Here is a 25,451-nt window from a genome sequence, read left to right on the forward strand (position 1 = left end):
TTGGGTGGTATTTGGAACACTTCCTGGGGATTTTGAGCCTGATTTTAAGGCCCTGAGAGAATGACTTCCTCATTCTAAGCCCAAGAAGCATGGTGAACAAAAGCCTAGAAAGAGACTGAAGCTTTCTCTTAGGGGACACAAAGGAGTGGACTTGGCTGAAGTAGAGGCTTCATTTGGGGAAAGGCAAAAATTAAGATTTATGGGAAAGGGGAAAGGTATAGCTCAGTGGTAGAGTGCCATGCTTAGCATGCATGAGGTCCTGGGTTCAATCCCCAGTACCTCCATCAAAAAGCAAATAAATAAACCTAATTACTTTCCCAACAAAAAATTTTTAAAAAAGGTTTATGGGAAAAAGAAATAACTGTTGATCATAAATTTTAGGCTAAGAAAAGTGGCACAGATGCTTCCCAATCAGGAAATGTCCATGGTTGAAGACAGTATTTGAAAAATATTATTTATCAGCTATATGTAGCTGAAAGAGATTAGAGACAGAAAGATGAGGAACGTGTTATGGTATTCTATACCCAGGGTGATAAGTAGTGTGACAGTGTAAATGTAAAGCGTATGACAGATTGGATTTGTCCAGCAGTGGGGACCAGAAAACAGGGAAGAAAGACGAATGATGGGAACAGCAACATGGCAGATAGTAATATGAAAACTGGGAAAGATGTCTGTGTCTGCAATAAGCTGATTGGTTCTTTTTAAACTAATTTTATTTCATGGTAATATCTATGAGGTCAAGAGGTTAGAAAAAGGTTGGAGGATAAAATAAGAAAGGGTTATTGAGAATCATCTCTTTTATTGAAACAATGTAATTTAATGAACCCTAGAATCTAATTCTCTAGTGATTCTAGAGGAATCTTTAAAATCTTACCTTCTTGAGGCTATGCCAAAGGCTCGCATTCAATCACACCTCTTTGGAAATAGGTTAAATTTTAGAGTGTGCACTTTAGAATTGACTTGTATGGGATGTATAGTTTCTTCCTTGATAGTATTTCACTGTTTATAATTTTCAATCATAGGTTATGGCACACAGCCTGTTTGGGAAAAGAAAATGAAGTAATGGTATTTGGTGGGAGCAAAGATGATTTACTTTCTTTGGATACAGTAAGAAAATTTCATATCTAAATGTTTCCTCTGTGTAATTGTGTTTTGTAAACTAAATGGCTGTTCAAAAAGACTACTGATGTTCCCACACTGAAAAATATGGAAGGGCATGAAATGTCATATGGTTGTACAATTAATCTTCAGAATGAGTGGCTTTTGTGAAGCATTTCAAGATACTCTGGGTTTGCAAATCAAAACAGATCTATTAGCTTCATTTGTCAAATTATGAAGAAGAGCTTGTAAAGAATGACTCTTCTTTTTCTTTTCTCTTTGACCCTCCCCATAGTCCAGGCATTTATAATTTTGTTGAATTAAAGTATTTATAAGCAACAGTTGATACCTAAAAAGAACATGTGCAATGTATATATAAACTACTAAGTAGCTAATAATAAGTACTCTTGAAATTTGCTCCCTGACTTAATAACTAGAACATCATCAGTGCTGGCTTCTTTCTTCAAGAGAAAACTACTTTGAAATGTTTCAAGTGTATTTTCTCTTTATTTTATGTACCTTTTGCCACTGCTTCACTCCTGTTTTACACTGAGTTTCAAGTATTCTAATTTTAAAATCTGATTAAAATCAAAGGAATAAATGAGAAGCATTTGGATCATATTATTCTTTCTCTCCGAGCACATTGGGAAATTCAGAGAGATGGCCACACTTATGCTCTGTACATGATGGGACAGGAGTTCAGGATTGGTTGCTCTGCTTTGCATAGGACACTGGGACTAGCAGGTCTCTGAGCCATCAGGGTTGGGGTACAAGGAGACAGAGCCCACCCGTGGGTGCCCCTGATGCCCTTTTACCTCTTCAGGAGTAATTATCTCCAGAGTTGCTTCTATGAGTGGCAAACCCTGCAATAAGGTGTCTTCTCTCCAGGGCGTTTGATTTATTTTAAAGTTTTGAGGGCTCCAATTTAAATGTTTATGTATAGGGCAAACTTTAGAACTTGCTTTGGCTGAGAATTCAGTACTTCAATAAAAGATGAAAACCACAACTTTACATTTAATTAAAAAGCAAATTTTGTGGTTTGACTTCTTTTTCTCAGCACTAAGAATCTTCAGTATACAAAATTTATCATTAAAATATGAATTGTGGTTGAAAACATGATCATAAATTGTGAAATTCTAAAGACCTATTTGAAAGGATGAGAAAAAATTTCTGCTGACTCCACACTTTTAGATGAGAGAACCATTATTCAAAAGATCTTCTGGATCTGTGATTTTCAAATTAGGAATTCCCCAGGAATCCACCACCTGGAAAATGGAGACAGGATAAAGAGGAGAATTTAAAATGAGTCATCTTGAAGAAAAAAATTCTGCTTAAAAACAAACAACCTGAAAACCACTTCTGTTCTCATTCTGAAACCACTGTTCTAAGAGAAAAACATGTTTACAATTTTAAAATGTGCAGTTATAGGCTGTGGTTAGGTAAAAGTTTGGTCACTGAAAAAATGGGAACCATGTTTTCAAAGTTTGCGTAGCTAGTAGGTACGTGTGTATTTGTGTGTGTGTGTTTGCAGGGGTTAATAGAGATTTATTACTTTACATAATTTCTTTTGCATTTATAAAATAAAAATATTCAATTAGTAATGTATTGTTATTTTTACCAAAAGCCTTAATAACTCCTTTTCTGTGTTAACTAGGGTCACTGTAATGATTTATTGATCTTTCAAACCCAGCCTTATTCACTACTCAGGTAAGAAAATTCATTAAAGTATATATTCTATTAATCTATGATAATTTCTTTCTTCTTCCCTTTTGGAAAACATTTATAATATTTTTCAGGTAGCTTATGACTTGAATTTAAGTTTATATCTTCCTAAGAGTATAATCAGATTTGTAACGAACCATTTACCAATGAGATTTTTAAAAACTGAAATACACAGTATAGTCACATTTTTGTTTTGTTTGTAAAACTGAACTTAGTTCATATAGGAATGTTAAACATACTGTATTTCCTTGATTCTAGGCCTAGACTTTTTTCATATTTTAACCTTTCTGAAATCAGAGTGTGTCTAACAATAGACACACACATATATATGCATTTAATTTAGTAGAATTTCTGTTTTTTAACCCTGAAGTTGTTATTAAATTGGGGGTGTGACTTACAGTGTTTTAGCTCATATACTTTTACTTTACAAGGAATATATACAAAGTTTACTGGGTGGATCGTAGACAAAGCCTCTATTTCTGCCTGTGAGAGTCGGGAGGAGGGGTTTGAGTGAAACAGAAGTTGCCTAGTGAACAAGCATGGGTATTTGTGCAGCAGGAATAACAGGGGTGAGGATGTGGGAGTGGGGCAGTTTACATGCTTTGTGTCAGGGGGTCGACTATAACTTCCAGACATTCTGCAGCTTCAGCCACTTGAAAACCATTGTACTCGCTCAGACCTGCCCTTCCTAAAGTCTCTCTCAGCCCCTCCGCCTGGTAGTGCAATGGTTCCCTAATTTGTCTGCACATCAGAATCTTACGGAGAATGTCAAAAAATATTGATTCCTGTGTTCCACCCTCACAGACCGTGATTTAATTGGCCTGGGGTATGGTCTGGACTTTAGAATTTTTGAAAGTACCGAAGGTAATTCCATTGGGCAAAGTTTAGAAATAGCTGCTATAATGATTTATCCTGCCATGTATTGTTACGTATGCTGTGAACAAACATAACTGCTTTCCCTGGGTAGATTGCAAGTTCTTTACATGGAGGGGTCAAGAAATAGAATATTTGACTGCCTGCTATGGGAGGGCACTATGCTCTGAAATGAAAAGTCATGACCTTTCCCATAAATGGTTAATAACTTAGAAGGCAGACTTTCTAACAACTGTAATAGAAAAATAAAGTTGCTTTAAGAGGAACATAAATAAAGTTTGTAAGACTACTAGAGAGGAAGGCCCTTGGTTAAGATGGCAAAGATTAGGGAGGTCTTTGCAGAGGAAGAATTTGAGATAAGAATTTACTATGAACAAGCAGTGCAGAGGTGTTACGACAAGACATATCTACCAGCATAGTGTGTTCTGGGAACCGAATTCTTGAGTGTCCCTGGGACCTAAGTATGAGGTGGGGAGTTGTAAGAAATGAGGGCAGACAAGAAATCAGATACCATGTGTCATCTAGCACCTGTGTCTCTCATGCAGAAGAGTTTACAGTATCTCTTAGGAGGTCACCAAGCTTTGAAAAATTTGGAGCAGAGTGATGAGATGCTCATATTACAAGTTATAAAATTTATTTGGCAACAGTGTGGATGGGAAATTGGAGGGATATATGACTGGTTAGAAAAGTTGGCAGGGATTATTGCAGTGGACAGACACAAAGTGAAGGTCTGATCAAGAAAGTGGCAGTGGAGCTGGAGAAGGGAGGGAGATAGAGATATTTAGGAGGTAAAATGGGCTTGGTAGTTGAATGGATGCTAAGGGAAAGAAGAAGGAAGCATTAGTGATAAAATATGGCGAAGGCATTGGGTTTGAAGGTGAGATGAGGTAGAAATGTTGAAGTTGATTTGGGGCACATTGAGCTTGAAGTGCTTATGGGACCTGTGGTGGAGCTCTCCCCTAAATAGTTATATACACATGGAGAGAGGTCCGGGCTAGACAGGAAGATTTTAGAATCACTGGAGTATGAGTGGATGTGGGTTAGCTCCGCCCAGGAACAGTTCCAAGAGTAAGGATGAAGCCAACAACTAAGCATTAAGAACTCATACATTTGTAGAGTAGGTAAAGGAGGCACAGGAGAGCGACCAGAGAAGTTGGAGGTGAAGCAGGAGCCAATGGGAGCACCGACACTGAGGGAGGAGAGAACCAGAGATGGAGAGCCTTCTTACTGTAAAGACGTTACCGCATATCTGGACTGAGAAGCGCTGCAGAGCTTGGCAGTCCTAAGAAGCTGTTGGAAAAGTAAAGGTGGAGGCCAGGGTGGCTTCCGGGGACAAGCACCAAAACCAAGGAAGGAGTGAGCATATTTGTTTATATGCTCAGAAGAAGCCAATGGGAAGGAAGTTGTTGGAAACACAAGAAATGAAGGAAATATTAGTGGAGCAGGGTCTTGAGGAGATGGATTTTAGCAAATAGGTAACAGAATTGTCCCTCGACTGGAGAAAGAATACTTTTCTTTAAAAATAGTGGGGAAAGAAGGAAGTATAGATATAAAAACATGAATTTGTTGTTTGGGGGCAGGGCATGGAGAAAGTTTTGGCTGATAGTGAGGTCATCTGATAAAAAAAGGTAGGATATGAACTTAAGAAGGGTGGTGAAGGGGGAGGGGATAGCTCAGTGGTAGAGTGTGTGCGTAGGATGCACTACCTCCTGGGTTCAATCCCCAGTACCTCCATCAAAAAATTAGTAAATAAGTAAGTAAACCTAATTAACTCCCTCCTTCTCCTACCAAACAAACAAACAAAAAAACCCCAAACCCGCCAAAACCAAACAAAGTAGCCTGGTGAAGACTTGACGTAGCTTGTGAGGCAGCCGTGAGCAGATGGCGACTAGGGCTGTGTAACATGGGAGTGCTGGGCCGCGGGAGGGCTCCGCTGAGACCGGCAGAATCAATACGCAGTGAGCCGTGTCTGCAGACGCGTGGTTTTTTCCCGCAGCACCCGGCCGGCCGCCAGGCTGCAGGTGCAGAAAGGACATGGCTGGCTGAACTGACCCACCGTTGGAGTTTAGTCAGTATGGTGGAGCAGAGGGTCAGTGGAGAAGGAGATTAAAGTTGCTGATAAGAGAATGAAGTGCACATGGATAGGAAAGGGCTTGTGCATAGTCTGGATAGGAAAGAAAGTTAAAAGCGGAGGGGTCCTATTTGAAGAACCGGGAACAATCAAAGGAGTCATGGGGATGTAAGAATGAGAAGGATACAGGCTTATGATCCAAGAGGAGAATATGGAATTCAGGGGTGGAACAGATGCTGAAGTCAGTCAAGAGACAAGACTGTTGAGTCCAGGGCCAAAGTCCTCACGACAACGACAGCGGAGAAGGAACGGGAGGCTCATAGGTGGCAGCACCGCGGGGGGAAGTGATAGCAGCCTGGAGGCCGCAGTGAGGAGCCAGGAGAAGGCGTACTGGTATTGGCTCCTTGACTGTGAAAACGGAGATGAGGGGAAATGTGTCCTCTTTTCTCAAGAAGGCTGCACACAAAGCAATTTTCTTAGATTTCAATCAACGTAACGACAGAAAGTCAGAGGAAGCACAGGTGTTGTAGACAAAGGAGAGGTTTGGAAGGGAAGATAAGCAGTGATGGGGAAGATGAACCAGGACAGAAATGAGAGGAAGCAGAAGGTGGATGAGCCTGGCTTTGAGGCGGGGGCTCAGGGCAGCAGTCAGTCAGGCTGCATAGTGTCGCCCTTGGCACCTGGTACCGTGCTTCTGCAAAGGGCTGTGTGCCCTTGTGATGCTGAGCATGTTTTGATACTTGAATCCAGCAGGAATTTAGTGGTATTTATTGTGTGAGGCATGTTTGCTACAACCAGTTGTCTACAGTGCAGCCAGTGTGATGATTCTATTTTAAATTTAAAGTCAGAAGGCATTTAGCACTTACTGTACTGAGACACTGAAAAAAATAAAGATGAATAGGATATGACTCCTCAAAGAATTTATATAATCTAATGTACTTGTGGGAGCATGCTTATCATAACTTTGGGTGGATGGATATATGTATAATTTATTCTCATAAAAATAAGATATATTTACTAACAAAATTCACATATTATGAAAAGTATGTGGTAAAAAAAAAATTACCTAGGAACCATCACCCACAATGATCATTGTGTGAGTCTGACATTGTAAAAAGTTTGAAAGGTATCCTTCCAGACTTTAAAATGAAAAACATTTACTGTGCTGAGAGGTCACTGGTCTTAGTGAGAGCAGTATATGTGTGTGTGTGTGTGTGTGTGTGTATAAAGGGTCAAATTATGCATGTTGTTTCTAATCTGCCTTTAAAACTCCTATTATGGATTATCTTTCATGTCAATACATACAATCATTCAGCGTAATAGATCTGTATTTCTGTTTGTAACAGCTATATAGTATTCTATTTCATATAAGTGCAATTTATTTGCTAGTCTTGATACATATTCAGAATATCTACAATTTTTGACTATTATAAAAATTATGTATGTGATACTCTCATATTTTCCTTTGGAAAACCTGCATATCCCCTCAGGAGAAATTCCTAGAAGGAATATTGATGGATCAAATCACATTTTGTTTTGTGGTGACTCTCCAGTGGCTCCTACTACCCTTAGACAAGCTGCAGATTCCTGAGTGTGGTGTCCAGGACCCCCTCCCCTTTCTACGTCATTTCTTGCTCTGCCCCCACTCTCACACTCTGCCCTCCAGCTATATTTGAACCTCTGAATTGCAGTTTCTGTACTAAATCGTATTTCCCATCTCTAGGGCTTTGCAGCTATGGTTCCTCTGTCTGGAAAGCCTTAGTTTATTTAATTGTTCGAGACTCTCGATCTCAGCCTGGAACTTCCATCTGGAAGTTTCCCCTGATTTGCTAAAGTTGGCTTGGTTATTCTTTCTGATTCCGTAGAACCCTATACCTGTTGTGGGAATTTCATTTTATCCCCATCACAACATTTATAATACTTTATAGTTAACTGTTTATCTTCTTCACTAAATTGTAATCTCCTTGAAGGTTGAAATAGACTTTTTCTCAGTGTTGAGTTTCCTATTTTTAAGATGGTACCTAGTATGTAGGGCACACTGATAAATATTTGTGGAATTAGTTAATGAATGGTAATACAGAGTCTGTCTCCTCATCTGACTCTTCCTCCCCCCACCCACCCCTCCGCCCAGCCAGCTCTGGAAGAACTCAGGACCTGTCATGTCACCACAGCAGCAGAGTTAAGTTTACACCAGATATAAGATTCATTTTATTTTCTCGTACTTCTGTATGTGGAACATTTTCAGTCTTACTTCTTACTTAGAATTTCACAGAATAGAAAGAAAAGGCATCAGAAAATAGGGAAGAAGATATAAATCTCTAGAGTGTAAATCCTGGCAAAAATGGCAACTCAGGTTAACCACAGCAGAATCAAATGATTCTGTTTTTAATACTTTGAAAAAAGATTTACTTACCTTTTTGAATTAAAGTTTATCAGTTGAAATAGATGCTTTTGGGGGGGATAGTTTTTTTTTTTAATCATAATCAAGTTTCTTTTGGTTTGAAGAGGACAGAACCCTCTTCAGAGTAGCTTAGGATAAAAAGGAACTGTATTTGGAAGGACACTGCTGTCTAGGAGACTTGGGGGAAAGTGAACCCTGGTCCCCAGAAAGGGAGAACCATAGTGGGCTCTTGCTGGCTTGTGCTGTGTCACTGTTCCATCCCCCTCTTCAGATCAGCTCTCCCTGGGTCCACTGAGGTCGAGTGGGCAACCCAGGGCAATTGTTTATGGAGGGGGGAGGGGGAGGGCCGGGTCACATTGTATAAAATGGATGTTTGATGCTGCATCTTGGGGTACAGTTTGCAGACAGGAGTAAATAGTTATTGGGCCGGAAGGAGGAGTGAAAAGGGTCTTCTATAGATTAACCTGATTAGAAATTAAGTCTGAATCTTTTTTACTTAAAGAATATTAAGCATAGTGAGTTGTAACAATTTTGGTCAGATATAGCCTCTATGCTATAAAAATATACAGTTACTGTAGTGTTCTGGAAATAACATATCCTGTCATGTTCCAAACAATGCAAAGGAAGTACATAATTATGTAAAATTTTTATAATAGTTTTAATTTTTTTATAATACTTACCTAAAAATATTTTATATTATAACTTCAAGTTCAAAAACAAGTAATTCTGTTATTTTTTTTTATAGGTCATGCCTTGACTGCATTGGTAAAAATGCTATAATTTTAGAAAGTCAGATATCTCTATTACCTCCTAAACTTCTCCAACAAGTACTCAAAAAAATAACATTTTGGACTGCAGCTAATCACCGAGAAGAACAAAGAGCTCAAAAAGAAGAAAAAGAAAAGAAGTGTCAGTGGATCAGTAGCGATTAAGTTGTAATGTACTCTGTATATTTAATATGTTTAAACATTTTAATCAGACTGTATGTTTACCCCCTAAATTGAAGGCTTTATTCAGAAGATAAAATTTGAAACAAAAATTCTATGTTAAAGTGATTATATGGCATGAGATATATAGGAAGAAGATGTTAATGGCAGATTAATTTATATTTATATTTGCAAATTAATTTCCTTATCAGCTGCAGAAAAAAAATATAGTTTCTGAAAGTCAGTACAATTGTATGGGACTTTAACTCACTGTGTCCTCTTTACTGGAAAGATTATACAGACTTGTAGAGAATAAGAAATTACCCCCAAGGACTTTAGGAATCCCCCAACACAATGATAGAGATATATATGCAAACATTTCATATCAACTTTCAGAAAGAATAGATTTTTCTTGTCACTTTACAATTACTTAAACCTTTCCATTAAATAACTCAGTTGTTTAAATAACTTCTCCTTAAATTACTAATATAGTTGGCCAAAATGATAAAATAGGCAAACACTGCTATGGTATTAGATTTTGAACTTCTGCCCTTTAGCACTTACCTAGTAAAGTATTCTTAAGCATCATTGCAACTTTTCCTCACATGTATTTGAGTTGGGGAATAAATGTCTTCAATTGTCTTTCTGTTACCCCTAAGTTACTAGTTTGTCCAGTTTTACAGGTACATAAAGACCATGTTTTAAAGTGTCTAAAGTAGAGATTTCTTTATTCATACTGGCTTTGAAATATTGAGAGGCAATATGTTGATTAAATTTTGAGACACATTAAAATACATTTTGCCTTGGAGGAGTGCTTCTAAAGTAATTTTCATAAATTATGAAATGGGATGATCACCTAGTAATTTGCATTTCTAGAAACCCTCTGTTTGGCCCACACCATCCTGCAGAGTTGGTGCAGAAGACCCAGGATATTCAAAATATGTTATCTTCTCATTTGTTTTCAGTTTTCACTGCCTAGAAGGAAATGGAACACAAGTATTTATTTAATTTTCCTTGAAATAGTACTTTTGCCATAATTAAGAAATTGTTCATTTATCATAGTCATACCCTTCCACTGAATTACTTATAACAATGAATTACTAAAAAGCTTGGTATATAAAATTACTCTCTACAATCCACCATGCAAGTTGTCTCTGAAATTTAAAATGTTATAGTAAATATATTTCTATATTGAAATAGATGTGTAATTTATAATGAAAATTACAGTAGTGTGTAATACCATTAAATTTTAGAGATATATTTTATATATCTGTTCTGTATTTTGGATGTGTAAATCTTCTATTTATGTATTGAAATATCTTGTGTTTACATTTTATTTATTATACAAACTACATAGAATTACTATTTTCCTAGTTTTGTTAGTGTGAACCAGTCATTAGACTTGATTGTGTAAACAATATTTCAGTGTAAGTTTTAATTTTTTTCTTACTATTTTTAGGCTGAATAACAGATTTAGAAAGTGAATCTCACAGGTAATATACATCTTAAAAGTAATTATTTTGTTACTATGAACATCTGTATCAGCATTCTGTATTTAAGGGGAAAAAAATCACACCCTATTCGTGATAGATGACTTTGAATGGAATGAAACATTTTTTTTTTCTGGGGTTTAATTCTTTTTTTTTTAATTGAGTTGTAGTCAGTTTACAATGTTGTGTCAGTTTCTGGTGTACAGCACAATTTTTCAGTCATACGTGAACATACATATATTAATTTTCATATTCTTTTTCACTGTGAGCTACTAAAAGATCTTGAATATATTTCCCTGTGCTATACCATGGAATGAAACTTTAAAATGGCTTCTGGATTATGTGAATACCTCCTCTAGCCTCTTAGAAAAGCATTTCTGTTTTTAAATGGTTTACTTAGAAGTTGAATTAGCCCCCTCAAAATGCACACTTTCATTTAGGCTTCAAGAGAATGAAAAATCTATACATTATTTATGGCACATAAAACTGGTGCTGTTCTTACTTGGTTTAATATATTGTGCTACTTCAACAAGTTGTATGTCCTGAGATATCCCCATAATACGAGTGGCAGGGAATTCTGATCTGATCTTCAGTTTCTAAAACTTGGCTTAAACCAGCGCTTCCCTGCTCTTAGATGTAGAAATTCTAGGAGCTGGCAAAGCCAGTTTTGAACATCCCAGTGAAACAGTATTCCTTCCTGATTTCTTACCACTGATGGTTTACTATCAACTTTTGTGCTGCTGACCTGTGCCGTGTATGGGAGCCCAGGGCAACAACAGACTAATAACTTTATCTCTGAACTCTCCCTTACTGGTTCTCTATTTGAAAGATGACTCTAGAGGGTTGACTCTTTTTTTCCCAGGTGGTTCACAAAATAGGTTTCCAGTCTGGTTTTCAAGGAAAGAGAATTTCTGGCCATCTTTATTATGTCTATCAGGATATCCCTCCAGTGTCAGCAAGGATTCTTTTGAGGTATTACCATTTTTCGAATGATAATAGTAAATAGCGTATCAAAGTTAGTGTCCATTTTTTCCAAATATTATCTTTGCATAAACACCTTTAAAAAATTATTAGTCTTTTGATAGAAACTTTAAAATATTCTTTAGCACTTCATACTGTTGGCCCAGGAACAAAGCGATGTTTTCACCAAAACACATTTATATGTATGTATGTGTGAGAAAGAAATAATTATAAACTCACTAAAATAGAACAATTTTCAGGGAAGTATATACTGTCTGACAAATTAAAATTGTGATTGCAGAACATTTCAAAGGAAAAGAAGTAGTTTTAAGAAACAAATAATACCCCCTGCCTACCTTTTTTTGGGTGCCTGTTTTCCCATTGTATTAGTGTGATTCTATTGGGATTTCCAGTCTGATGAAATTACCATACAGTCCAGCATGTGGGTACAGCAAGAACTTTTATTTTTTGGTATAATGGACTGAATGTTTGTATTCCCACAGAATTCATGTGTTGAAACCCTAATCTCCAATGTGATGGTCTTTGGAGGTGAAGTATTTTGAGAGGTAATTAGGTTTAGATGAGGTCATGAGGGTGAGGACCCAATGATGGGATTAATGTCCTTACAGGAAGAGGAAGAGTTCAGATTGCACTCTCTCTCTCTCTCACTCTCTCTCTCTCTCACTCTCGCTCTCCCCAACTCACGGAGATGCAGTGAGAAGGCATCTGCAAGGCAGGAAGAGGGCCCTCACTAAGAACCAAATCTGTCAGCACATGATCTTGGACTTCCCAGCCTCCAGAACTGTGAGAAATAAATATCTGTTGTTTAAGCCGTTCAGTTTATGGTATTTTGATACAGCAGCCTCAGCTAAGACACACCTGAAATCCACAGTTTACATTAGGGTTCATTTTTGGTGGTGTACTTTTTATGGGTTTAGACAAATGTATACTAACCTGTGTCCAACTTTATACAAACTAGTTTCACTTCCCTAAAAATCCCATGTGTCCTGCCGCATCATTCCTCCTTCCCCTCTAAACCCTGGCAACCATGGATGTTTTATTGTCTCCATAGTTTTGCCTTTTCCACAGTGTTACATAGTTGGAATCATATAGTGTGTGCCCTTTTCAGATTGGCTTATTTCATTAGTAATATGCGTTTGTTTCCTCCATGTTTTTTCATGGCTTGAAAAGATGGCTCATTTCTTTTCAGCACTGAATGATACTCCATTGTCTGGATGTACCACAGCCATTTTTTACAATTTTCTACATAGATAATCATGAACAAAGGTGGTTTTGTTTGTTTCTTCCCAACTTTAATTTCCTCCTCTTGTCTTATTGTATTAGCTAGGACATCCAGTAGTATGTTGAAAAGTAGTGGTGAGAGAGGGACATCCTTCCCTTGTTCCTGATCTTAGTAAGAAAGACTCTAGTTTCTCATCATTAAGGACAATACTGACTGTAGGTTTTTTGTAGATGTTCCTTATCAAATTAAGGATGTTCCTCTCTATTCTTGTTTGCTGAGTTTTTTTTTTTTTAATCATGAATAGGTGTCAGATGTTGTTAAATGCTTTTTCTGCTTCTATTAATATGTTCATGTGATTTTTTTCTTTTTTAGCTTGTCGATATGATGGATTACATAGGTTGATCTTTGAATGTTAACCAACCTTGCATACCTGGGATAAGTCCCACTTGGTCACAGTGCATAATTCTTTTTAAATTTTTTTGTATTTGATTTGCTAATAATTTGTTGAGCATCTTTGCATTTATGTTCATGAGAGATACTGGTCTGTTGTTTTCTTGTGATGTCTTTGTCTGGTTTTGGTATTTGGGTAATGTTGGCCTCAAAATGAGTTAGGAGGTATTCTCTCTGCTTCTGTCTTCTAAAAGAGATTGTAGAAAATTGGTATAATTTCTTCCTTAAATGTTAGAATTTACCAGTGGCCCCATCCGTGCCTGCTGCTTTCTGTTCTGGAAGGTTATTATTGATTCGATTTCTTTAGTAGATATAGGCCTATTCAGATTATCTATTTCTTGTTATATGAGATTTGGGAGATTGTGTCTTTCAGTGACTTGGTACATTTCACCTAACTTATCAGATATGTGGGCACAGAATTGTTCATAATATTTATTATCCTTTTAATGTCTATGGGATCTGTAGTGATGTTCCCTGTTTCATTTCTGATACTAGTAATTTGTGTTTTTTTTTTTTCTTAGCCTGGCTAAAGGCTTATTGATTTCATTATCTATTCAAAAAATCAGCTTTTGGTTTTATTGCTTTTTCTCTATTGATTTTCAGTTTCATTGGTTTCTGTTTCTTTTCATCATTTCGTTATTGCTTTTATTCTGCTTATTTTGGATTTGATTCACTCCCCTTTTTCTAGTTTCCCAAGATGGAAACTTAGATGATTGATTTTAGATCTTCTTTTTTAATATATGCACTCAATGCTATACATTTCTAAGTACTGCTTTTACCTACATCACGAATTTTGATAATCTGTAAACACACAAGCAGTGGCTAGGGAAGGAATTTCAGGTTCTGAAAATTTTAGTTTGGAAAGCCTTTTGTCGTTGTTCAAAGTACTCCTACATAGTGTTCCCAGCGAAAAGGTGGGGAAGGGAGAGGATAAAGCACACGCATCTCCACAAACACATCCAAGTATAGAAGCACCATTAGATTAGGGAATTCAGATGTAGTCTAGTCTAACCTTATTTTACAGGTGAGGAATCACGTTTAGATTACATACAATAATTCTCAAATTCCTCCTGACCTAACTTAAATGTATTATATAAAAATGTAAGAAAAAAGTGTCTGTGTGTTTGTGAATAGGATTCACTCTCCTCCCTGAAGGCCTGGGGTGGTGACGGTTTCTGAAACAGTTTGGGAGCACTAAGAAGATGCACCACTAAATTAAGATTTCTACTGGACCACAGGGGCCTGTGGAGAGGGAAATGCCTTGAACCGGTCCGCGGACTCAATCAGGGCGGCACGCAGTCTGGGACCTGCCGTGCACACCCGCAGGGATCGCCTCAGGGAAGCTGCGGAGCGGTCGCGGCTGGACCAGGGGGGAGGTGAGAGGCTCCACCTCCAACCCACACCCCTACCCGGTGTCCTCGGGAAGACAGGGCACTACTCGGAAACCCCGAGACCAGAAACTTACTAGGCGAGCAATTTCACTTCCTCCTTCCAGGCCGTTTGAGAACATTCCTCAATCGAACAAGGCCTTCTCGGGAAGAAGCTTTTTTTTTTTTTTTTTTTTTTTTTCCGAGAATCTGGTTAATTCAGCATATCCTTGCAGTGAAAGGAGGCTCGGAGTGTGCTTGGAAGTCCCTCTAGCTTCGGCGACCGGACTTTCGCGAAGACCGAGGCGCCTCGGAGTCGGACCGTCGGGACGGCGGCGGCGGGAGGACCCGGCGGCGGGAGGACCCCGCGCTGGGGGCGCTGAGCGTCGGCCACGCTTCCGGAGCCCGGCAGGCGGCGTCAGCGGAACGGGCGGTTCCGGCCGCGGCGTAAACAAGAGCCGTCGGCGGCGAGAAGCGAGCTGGAGGCGGGGCGGATAGGCTAGAAGCTCGCACCGGGCTGAGGCGGACCTCGGCCCGCCCCGCTCCGGGCCCTGCGCCCTCGCCGCCCCCCGCCCCGCCCCCCGCCCAGGTGGCGAGAGGCCGTCCTCGCTGAGGCGGCCGGGAGGACGCGAGCGCGGGCGGCGAGGGAGCGGCCCTGACGCCGTGTCTTTCGCCGCCGCCTCCTCGCCTCGCGCCGCCGTGCGATTCTTTCTTCTTTTTCCTTTGTCTTCACCCCCTTCGCGGGTGTGGGAATTGCTGTGGACCGCGGTGCAGCCTCAAGATGGCCGATGGCTACGAAGACCTGCGGGAGGACGACCTCCCGGGGCCGGCCTACGAGGGCTACGAGTCCTCGGAGCTTGCCTGCCCCGCCGAGCGCAGCGGCCACGTAGCCGTCAGCGACGGGCGCCACATGTTCGTCTGGGGCGGCTACAAGGTCAGTGGGTGTCCGGGCGGCGGCGGCGGCGGGCGTCGCGCGGCTCTTAACCCGGCGCCGGGACGGAGGGCCGGGCGGGAAGGCCAAGCGGCCGCCGAGGCGTCCCCCGCGTCCCTCACGTCGCGACTCCGCCCGTGGGTTCCTTCTCTGCGAGTGCGGGAGCCGTCCCACGGGTCTCCAGAGCCCGACCCAAGGCTCCTGGGCAGTTGTCACGCCGACCTTTTGCTTACAAAGCCCGCTCCCCTCTCCCCCAGCCCCGCGCTGCTCGCGGCGGCCCTGCGCGCCCGGTCCGACCTCCCAGCGTTATTTCGGGGGAGGGCCCGTTGGGCCGTGCATCACGAGGAAATGTGTTTTACATAGAAAGACTTGGGAGTGTGTAAGAGGTAACGGTGCGTGATGTCACTCGTATGCTTTATCGGGCCTACCTAGGAGCGCATTACCCTCTGGAACTGGGGTTATGCGGCCCGCTCTTGGGGTGACCCCTGTGCAGGAAAATCCGTCAGAATTCCGAAACGCCTTGAATGAGGCGATTCAGGAGTCCTGTTAGGATCCCAGCCACACCTGTGCACCTGCTAGCCCAGTGTTTGAACGTTTCGGGGCTGTTTTCCTTTTGATTTCAGTGGAGAAAGGGTTGAGATTTTTCAAAAGAAACCCCTATTAAGAAAATAAATGGAAACGCTCTACCGATAACCGAGAAAATCAACAGCAACCGTTTTAACTACAGAGTGCAGCTCTTTGACACCCCCCCCCCCAATCATAAACATTGTGGTTAGTTACCAGTTTAGAGCATTTAGTTGCATTTCTTCTCTTCCTCTCGCAGGGAATCCTACCCAGGTGTCTTCCATTTAAACCTTGCTCGTCTCCTGCCCTTTTGCTTGAAGAGTTTCCCAGTAACACTCCACATTCTAGAATTGTTTTATTTCATTCCCTGGGCTGGCTTTGATCTATTCCTACCAAACATTATTCTTTTTAGTCCCTTTTGGTTTTAAAAATGATTCCCCCCTGCCCCTGTTTGTATAAAATCTAGTACACTACACCCGTGCCTTCCATGACTTGTTCTGTGATTCCGGTAATAGATTTTTAGCTTATGGTACTGTTCCAACTTTAGTATATGTGCTGCCGAAGCGAGCACAGCTTATGGTACTGTTGATGTGATCATAGTTGACCATTTTTTAGGTGACTCTGAAAAGATAGATGGGATAAACTGCTAAAGCCATCCTGATTACTTCATTTGGTTTAACCAGAGAATTTTTTCTTTTTGCCAATCCTAATGAATCTGGAATATTTTCCCCAGCCTCCAATGAGTATGTTTTTAGAGGAGGGTATTTGGTAGGAGGAAGGGGACCGGTATGTGGTGACCTTTATTAAAATATAATTAATTCCCTTGGAGAAAAGTAAACGTGTTAGTCTTCAGTCTGAACTACTTTATTCATCATCCTATTTGTAAAAATCAGCAATATTGAGGGGATGGGACTTCTCACAAAGGAGGAAGGTGGGGACAAGGAGGGTTGTCAGAGTGGAAGATTTCTGAAGGTGAGCTTGGAGGGCCTGGATGCCTGGGGCTGAGGCAGACTGGAGAAGCATGATCCGTGAAGCAAGCTGTGGTACCAGGCTGTCCTCCACATTTTGGCTAGAAGCCCTAAGAGTTAGCATAAAATGGGAAGCCCTTGGGTATTGTTCTGATGGCAGTAAACCCTAGCTTCCTGCTCAGAAGTCAGGTTTCCTCCCTGGGCCAGGCTTATCTACTCCGGGTAGATTACTACCGTCTTGCTTCCAGCCTTTCCTTTTCGAAAGTGGTGGAGTGGAGAGAGAAATGTTTATGTGGCCAGCTGTTCTAGTCTGTATAATACTCAAGCTTTTAAGACTCTGGCACCCATTCTCAGTGAACTGTAATTGTTTGCTGTATGTGGACCTTGTTTAGAAAGTGGCCAGGGAGGTTCAAAGGCTGGAGAATTCAGGCAATGGTTGAAGTTGCAAATTCAGGGAAAGAAGGTTAGAATCCTAATTTCACCATTACTTGCTAAGGAACCTTGGGCAAATTACTCACCTGCCTAAAAAACCCACTTTCTTGTAATACCAACTATATCTTAGGTTTGTTGTGAGGATGAAACAATAAGCTCTGGATAGCATTTAGCTGCTTCTGGCATATGGTAAGCTCAGCCTGTTACCTGAAGGGAAATGGAGCAGAAAAAGGAGCTTAAAATTTTGCACAAAATTTATATCTGCAGTTCTGCCCTCTCTGCTTCTTAGTAGAGAATGAATGGGTGAAAGGGGAGAATGGCTAGAAAACTTCACATCACATGTTAGTGTGAATCAGGTACTTTCAAAGTAGACCTTTCTTTAGCCTGCCCACTATGGCAGGCCCCCTGTAAAGTCATGCAACTGAAATTTGGTGCAGGGACTGTTCAGGATAAAGCGGCCTTAGAGATTTCCCTCAGATCTCTTAACTCCCTACCCTCCCTCAACTGCTGTATCAGAAGTTTGAATTGAGGGCTGTCTGTATTAACCATTACCTTGAGTATGTGGCATTGGGGCAGGGAGGGTTGTGCATTTGATAGAATTATTAAGCTCTATTTAAGTTTTCATACTCTCAGTATCTCAAAAAAGATAGATATGAAAAAATATACAGTGGTGCCTCTTTACCAATTATTTTTTATATTTGCTTTTTTTTTTTTGGCTTTTTTTAGAGTAATCAAGTTAGAGGATTATATGACTTCTATCTGCCGAGAGAAGAACTGTGGATCTACAACATGGAAACTGGAAGATGGTAACTGTGGATATTATGAAAATCCAGATAAATTGCAAACAAAAACATACTCTGTAAAACCCATTCTAATGAATAAAAATACTTTAATTAAAGAGGTTAAGGTCTCTACATATTTTGAAAACAGTGTTCTGCTAGTTTAGCTTAGCTGCTTTAGCATCTCTGCAGTAGTTCAGTAGTTACTAGATGCTTTTATGACCTTTGAAAAAATTTCTGTTCAGAGCTGAGTGAAATATTATAGTAATATTAAAGATGTAGAGGCTTCAGATTCTGGGATGGAAATACAGAAGTTCCCTATTTATTTTTTTCAAGATTTTATATGTTCTGTTATGCAGTCTCTTGAATGAGAAAAGAATTTCTAGATTGTATCTGCTAGAAATAAAGGTAGTGTTCTATTTTAATGAACTCTAATATTAAAATATCTATGTAGATCTCTTTGCAATTAACTTAAATTTGCCTTCCATACAAACTGGGCATATTCTGAAAGCACCTTTTGCCAGTCTCATAAAAGCAGTACTCAAGAGTATGTTCTTAGCAGAATTAATGTGATTCTCAAAATACTGGGTTGGCTATTTTGGGGGATTTATAAAGTAGTCATCCCCATGGTTTGCTTTGTGAAAGCTTTCTGTGTTACATATTTTAGCATATCATAGACCTCAGACCTAGGAGAATAGTAGCCCCTCTTGATCAAGAGTTCAGTTAAAAATAAATTAGGATTATTTTTAGACGTAGCCCATCAGTGTCAGTCTAGCTGTTTAATGACCTTTTTCTAGAGAACTAGAAATTCATACTAGTATTCCTTTAAAGGGGAGTTCTACTTTTTTTTTTTTAACAATTCAGCCCCATGAGGAATTTTTAAATATTAGTCTGTCAAAACTTAAGAGTTTAGCATAGATAAAGTGATACTGTGAGCAAAAGACCCTGAGTGTTAATTAATATTCCGAATCTTAGGATTCTTAGCTTTCTGACTCAGATTCACTTTTATCTTCAGAATGAGTTAAAACATGTAAAGAGCAGTCAGAGGAGTGCCTGGCCTATAGTATAGTATAGTCTGCAGTCTTATATCAGGTGTGAATCAGATTCATTTGAACGGCTAAAAGGTGACTGAGTTAAAGACACCTATTAATCTGTCAGCTGGGATACCGAAGTGTTTTTCATTTTGGGTTCTTGGTCCGCTCAAAAACAAAAACAAAACGATTATTTTTGGCCAAGTGAACAAAAAAGCAAATGATTTAGTTTGAGAAACGTAAGATGGTTTACTCCTAGAATAAGAAAATATGACAGGTAGGCTTTTAGATCCTCCCATTCTGCCCACGTGTAGACCCGCCGGCTCAGCCTGCAGAATGGGTGAAGAGGGGTGAGTTCTTGTAACTAATTTTAGAGCCAGAAGAGACCCTCGACATACCTATTCAGCCTGCTGGTTTTATTTTTTCCCCTTTATTGTGGGAATAGAAGTAGAAGAAAAATGAATAGATTTTTGCATTTCTTTTTGAGAAATTTAATTAATTCATTTTTTCCCCCTCAGGAAAAAAATTAACACTGAAGGTGATGTTCCTCCTTCTATGTCAGGAAGCTGTGCTGTGTGTGTAGATAGGGTGCTGTATTTGTTTGGAGGACACCATTCAAGAGGCAATACGAATAAGGTTAGTGTTTCTAAGGATTATGGTTCAAGGCAATTTTGTTCTGTTTCAGACATCTTCAGATTTCTAAAGTTAGCCCATACTTATTCCTGTTCCAGTTAAAAAATATATGTACTTGATGATGGTATGAATGTGCAGTTTAGTGTTTTGTCTGCCAGTCTGTATTTACCTAGGTCTTTTGTAAAATCAGCTTTGGTTGTAATTTTTTTTTTATTCACTTTTTTTTTTAATGGAGGTACAGGGGATTGAACCCAGGACTCCCCTCCCAAATCAGCTTTGGTTGTAAAATCAGAGGTTTTGTAAGGTGTAACTTCTAGGTTTTCTTTTCTTTTTTTTTTTTTAATGGAGGTACTGGGGATTGAGCCCAGGACCTCATGCGTGCTAAGCATGTGCTCTACCACTGAGCATATTATACCCATTCCCCCAGGTTGCTTTCTTTTTTGTTCTTGGAAGCTGCTTGTTCTCTTAAAAATCTGGAGTGTTAGATGAATATTAGTTAATTACATGAAAACAAGATGCAATCATTGAGGGCAGGGTAAAAGTAACAGGCCACCACTCAAAAGGCTGGAGGGATAAATTAATGCTGATGAAATTTTATATACTAACGTTCCTGGAACATGGCACCATAAGATATTGTTTGGATTCTGTCTGTGTTTTTCCCAAATAGGAAGAAGTTATCAGGTTTTCTTGGGCCAGAAAGAGACAGATGAAATCAGTCAGAAAGGTGCATGTGATATAGGTTGACTCTTAACAATTCATTTCTTTGGCAACTTAGTAAGCACCTTAATGCTGAGCACTTGGTTAGACATTGGAGACAGAGATGAATGATACAGTCCCCAGCGCTAGGAACTTACATTCTAGAAGGGACACATGTAAGTACGACTTCAGTAGCATGAGGAGGAGGAGATAAACAGAGTCTGGCTCATAGTAACAGCTCAGTAAGTACTGATGAATCTGAAAAAGAATCCTTGCCATTGTGTGTGGTAGAAGAGAGGAACAGAAACATCAAAGTCTTCACCCAAGAGGCAGTGTTTGAATTGAATCATGCACTTAGAAGGGATAGCTAAGGTGTAGGGACCAAGATGCAGAGGTATAAGCAAATATGTCTTATTCATGGAAATGCCAAGTGGTTTGGTGTAGGTGGAGCACGTGGCTGAAATGGTTTCAAATTTCAGGCTGTGCTCCTAGGAACTCCAGGGATTTCTTTGAGATGCCTTGGGACACCTGTGAGGGGAGCATAATGGTGTTAGGCAGGCTCCAGACTGCCCCTTCCTCCTCCATTTTAACAAGTGTAGCTCCACTTTTATTTTTATATTTAGGCTTTTGATTAAGATTTTGTTTGAAGAAAGGATTATGTGCCTAAAAGGTTTTCTGAGGCACTGCTGTAGGCTGTAATTGAGCCATGTATTTTTCAGGGCCAAGGGAGAGAAAAGTAATTTTGACATAACATGAGGAAGCTTGGGAAAAAGAGAAGCTGTGGCTTTTGTTGGGGGGCGGGGGGGGGGTGGTAGTCAGAGAAATGGTAGTAGTTAGTTCAATGACTGTGGTTATTTTAAGTATGACTGAAAGGAAGCTTTAGGAGTCTTAGAGAAGTAAAAAAAAAAAAAAAAAAGGTAAGATTTATTTAAGTACCTGGACATGAACTCTTTGAAAGAAAGATGAATACTTAATCTTACAAGATTTATCCTTAGCTCCTAGAGTTAAGTAGGCACTTAAGACGTGTTTGTTAAACTGAAATTGAAAGCAAAATTGCTGATTTTTTGGTTAATGTCATCTTGATACCATAAATTAGATCAGTACAACTCAAAGTACCTATCTAAGGCCAAGAATGTAAATCAACACACTTCTACTCCTTCATCAAAAAGGTGTGTATGGGAAAAAATAAGCTGAACTAAACAGGATGCACAGTGACTTTGTAATTGACATTCTGGCTGAAGTTCCTTATCTAAACTCAGACCAGTTAACAGTTTGCAGACTGGCAGCCAGTCTGCAGTTATACTTTTACTAGCACTGAAATAGATGACATTCTTACTGTCATAGATCACAATAAAACTAAATGCCAAGGCAGAATTTCTTTCACATGACAAAATCTAACTGAAATCATTGCTTCTGACAGTTCTACATGCTGGATTCAAGGTCTACAGACAGAGTGCTACAATGGGAGAGAATTGACTGCCAAGGAATTCCTCCATCATCAAAGGACAAGCTTGGTGTCTGGGTATATAAAAACAAGTGAGTTAGCAGCACTATAGGTTTGGGTTTTATGTGGAAAGTGGTTTGCCATTCAAGTAGCCTTAGCCCATAACCACTGTAACTGCAGAACATGCCTTCAAGGGCCCATATGAGGACTAAGTGTAGTGGCAGAGCACTTAACATCGCACCTAAGACACTGTTTGCCATATTAGCCATTATTATTTGAATAAGTATTTCTGTATACTCACTTGTGCCTTCTCAACTCATGGAATATGACAAAATAAGAAAAAAATCTCTTGTGGATGTTGAATTTTTAGTATCTTGGTTTTTTATCAAACAGGTTAATATTTTTTGGAGGGTATGGATATTTACCTGAGGACAAAGTTTTGGGAACTTTTGAATTTGATGAATCGTCTTTTTGGGTAAGTGAAGTTTCATATTTGCACATGGCTTACTTATTAGTCTGTTGACATAATAATATTTTATGTTTGCTATTAGCTTTGTTCATTTTGCCTTGTTAATAAACCAGACAAAGGCTAAGTGATTTTACAAAACATTATTTGTAAAATAACTCAGATTTTTATTATTTGTTTTCTGTAGAATTCAAGTCATCCGAGAGGATGGAATGATCATGTACATATTTTAGACACTGAAACATTTATCTGGAGCCAGCCTGTAACTACTGTGAGTTACTAAAGAATAATGAATTATTAAAGCAAGACTGTTTAGAGAAGAAGGGGAGTTGGCAGGTAGTGTACAACTGACAGTTCATCATTCTCCAAGGAGTCTAAAACTCAGAGAAGTGTAAGGAATGTACAGACTAAGCCAGTATCTATTACCTAACAGATGTTAAGTGGTACTGTTTGTAATTAAATAAGTGACCTGGTGCTAGACTGGAATTTAAGGTACTCAAACGTTAGATTTCTTTTTCCTCTAACACAGAAGTCATATAATGTGCTAGCTTTTATTTTAAAAGATAAAAGCAAGCAGGCAAACATTTTGTTATATGGACTAGCCCATTCAGTAGTACATCTCCAGAATTAAAATTCCTGGTTTTCGTAGTCATCCTTCAGTACTGCTGTTTAACCAGACGTCTGTACTGCAGCTTAAAAGCTCAAGTGTCTTGCATAATCTTATCTTACATCCAGAAGACTCTTTCTGGTACTTACAGAAAGTTCACTTATTTATTGAATTGCTTTCATGACTTTGCTAGGGTAAAGCACCTTCACCTCGTGCTGCCCATGCCTGTGCAACTGTTGGAAACAAAGGCTTCATGTTTGGAGGCAGATATCGAGTGAGTAAATAAACAGTTTCAATGATTTGCTTTTGAAATACCCAAAATGATAACTACTTATAATTATCCTTTTTTAGGATGCCAGAATGAATGATCTTCACTATCTTAATCTGGATACATGGGAGTGGAATGAATTGTAGGTATCACTTTAGACAGTTATTTAGAAAAGTTTCTCAAAAACATTTCAGTGGATTTTCCCCTTACTCTCTATTATTAGTATGTAATGTACTTGCTTACATTTTCTGTAACTGTGAATTTAAGTAAACATCACTAAATCCTAAAGAAGGAATTTTATTTTTTTTTATTTTCAGTTCCCGTAAGTGTATGCCTGGCACATAGCATGTTTTCAATGTTTGTTGAAAAGAAAAGGTCTAAAGTTGACTCTACCTTCAAAGAAAATAGTTCATTCTAAAGCATGTAGTTGCTAATACCAAGAAGCCTTTTTAAAGTTTCTTTTCAAAATTCCATATAAATTTATAAAGAAAACTTTTTCAGTATTTCTCTGCATTACAGTAGCTGCTTTTAAACATAGATATTGTAACTTAGCTATTGTTTTCAGAATTCCACAAGGCATATGCCCAGTTGGCCGATCTTGGCACTCACTAACACCAGTTTCTTCAGATCATCTCTTTCTCTTTGGAGGATTCACCACTGATAAACAGCCACTAAGTAAGTCCTTTAAAAACATAAAGGGAAATATACTTTATGTACCTACTCAAAATCTGATTTATTACCATTCTTGTTAAAGCTGTGCCCTTTAAATATCAATGTCACATTGACAGAGTAACATACTTCATAGCTCGCTCTTTGCTTCATTCAGGTGATGCCTGGACTTACTGCATCAGTAAAAATGAATGGATACGATTTAATCATCCCTATGCTGAAAAACCAAGGTATGAACTATTTAAAAGGTAATTTTTATGCTGAATGAGGTCCATAGAGATGTATAAGGTTGGTAATGATTGAGGAAATTCTGGCTGCATTCAATCCATCATTCTTGTAAAAATCCTAGCATTCACTAAGGTTTAACATTGTACCTTTTGAAAGAAAACCAGTGTATCCTAGTACCAGTGCTTTCTTCTCCATTATCTGTGTGTGAAAAATAGTGCTGGATTTTGATTTTTGCTTCATCATAAAATGGACATGTTTAAAATTTATACTCAAGTTCTTTACTCAAGTGAGTTGAACTGCATCTAGGTTTGTCGTTAAAAAAACTGGAAAAGAAACATTTCAAAATCCTAATGAATGTTAATGGGGGAAAAAAACAACTTTCAGATTTGCATTTGTGCTGTATAACAAAGATTAACAAAGATTAAGTCAAATCATCCAGAAAAACCTATTAAAACACTGGTAGTTATTTTTTGTGTTAACCTCAAAGAATTGTTACAGAGACTGCTAAAGGAAATGATGTAGTCAAAATTGGTGTTCAAAGCACATTTGGATAATGTCAGCTTGCATGTTCCCCCAAGCCTCTAACCTAAGTACAGTCAGGCCACTAAGATGTCATTTGGCACAAATATTCTATCTGTAGAATTATCAGGCCTGAAGATACTTGGTTTACTCAGGCAGATTCAGCATCCCTCACATGTTTTGTGTAAGGCCAATTGGCCCTGCCGATGAAAACAGAAAGGAGAGGGCATATACCACTCATCTCCCATAAGACATTTATTGCAAACAAAGCCCTAGAGAATAGATCATTCAGTTCAAACCCCTCATTGCATAAATTAGGAATGGACCAGAGAGATAAAATTATAGTATCTAGATAAAAGATACTGATTTTTCTAACTTCTGCTACTTTTCCTTGAGAAAATTGCTTCTCACCATTATGTTCTAGTTTACACTAAAAATCTTTAGTCTTTAAAATCTCATCATCAATTTGGTGTTTTGGGTGACTTCAAATTCAAGCTTTTGTTTTAAATGTAGATTATGGCATACAGCTTGTGCCAGTGATGAAGGAGAAGTAATTGTTTTTGGTGGGTGTGCCAATAACCTCCTTGTCCATCACAGAGCTGTAAGTACACTACC

The 25,451-nt window shown here is 39.1% G+C and overlaps 2 protein-coding genes across 4 annotated transcripts in view; both read left to right on the forward strand.

Annotated features, from left to right (window-relative positions):
• Nucleotides 1-9,106, forward strand: part of KLHDC1 (kelch domain containing 1) — a 41,732-nt gene extending 32,626 nt beyond the window's left edge. For both annotated transcript variants that reach the window (XM_031453671.2, XM_031453672.2), the window contains 3 exons: nucleotides 1,023-1,107; nucleotides 2,753-2,805; nucleotides 8,911-9,106. In XM_031453671.2, coding sequence (XP_031309531.1) covers nucleotides 1,023-1,107; nucleotides 2,753-2,805; nucleotides 8,911-9,097 — 325 coding nt within the window. In that variant the 3' untranslated portion in view covers nucleotides 9,098-9,106. The remainder of the gene's footprint in view (nucleotides 1-1,022; nucleotides 1,108-2,752; nucleotides 2,806-8,910) is intronic.
• A 5,947-nt stretch (nucleotides 9,107-15,053) lies between these two features.
• KLHDC2 (kelch domain containing 2) overlaps nucleotides 15,054-25,451 on the forward strand; it is a 55,327-nt gene continuing 44,929 nt past the window's right edge. The window contains exons 1-11 of one of the 2 annotated variants that reach the window (XM_031453673.2): nucleotides 15,054-15,535; nucleotides 18,223-18,302; nucleotides 19,825-19,942; nucleotides 22,056-22,171; nucleotides 22,473-22,554; nucleotides 22,733-22,816; nucleotides 23,346-23,426; nucleotides 23,504-23,562; nucleotides 23,986-24,095; nucleotides 24,247-24,319; nucleotides 25,350-25,437. In XM_031453673.2, coding sequence (XP_031309533.2) covers nucleotides 15,383-15,535; nucleotides 18,223-18,302; nucleotides 19,825-19,942; nucleotides 22,056-22,171; nucleotides 22,473-22,554; nucleotides 22,733-22,816; nucleotides 23,346-23,426; nucleotides 23,504-23,562; nucleotides 23,986-24,095; nucleotides 24,247-24,319; nucleotides 25,350-25,437 — 1,044 coding nt within the window. In that variant the 5' untranslated portion in view covers nucleotides 15,054-15,382. The remainder of the gene's footprint in view (nucleotides 15,536-18,222; nucleotides 18,303-19,824; nucleotides 19,943-22,055; nucleotides 22,172-22,472; nucleotides 22,555-22,732; nucleotides 22,817-23,345; nucleotides 23,427-23,503; nucleotides 23,563-23,985; nucleotides 24,096-24,246; nucleotides 24,320-25,349; nucleotides 25,438-25,451) is intronic. The other variant, XM_031453674.2, reaches the window with a different exon arrangement.

Source organism: Camelus dromedarius, chromosome 5 (assembly GCF_036321535.1).
Source record: "Camelus dromedarius isolate mCamDro1 chromosome 5, mCamDro1.pat, whole genome shotgun sequence".
NCBI lineage: Eukaryota > Metazoa > Chordata > Mammalia > Artiodactyla > Camelidae > Camelus > Camelus dromedarius.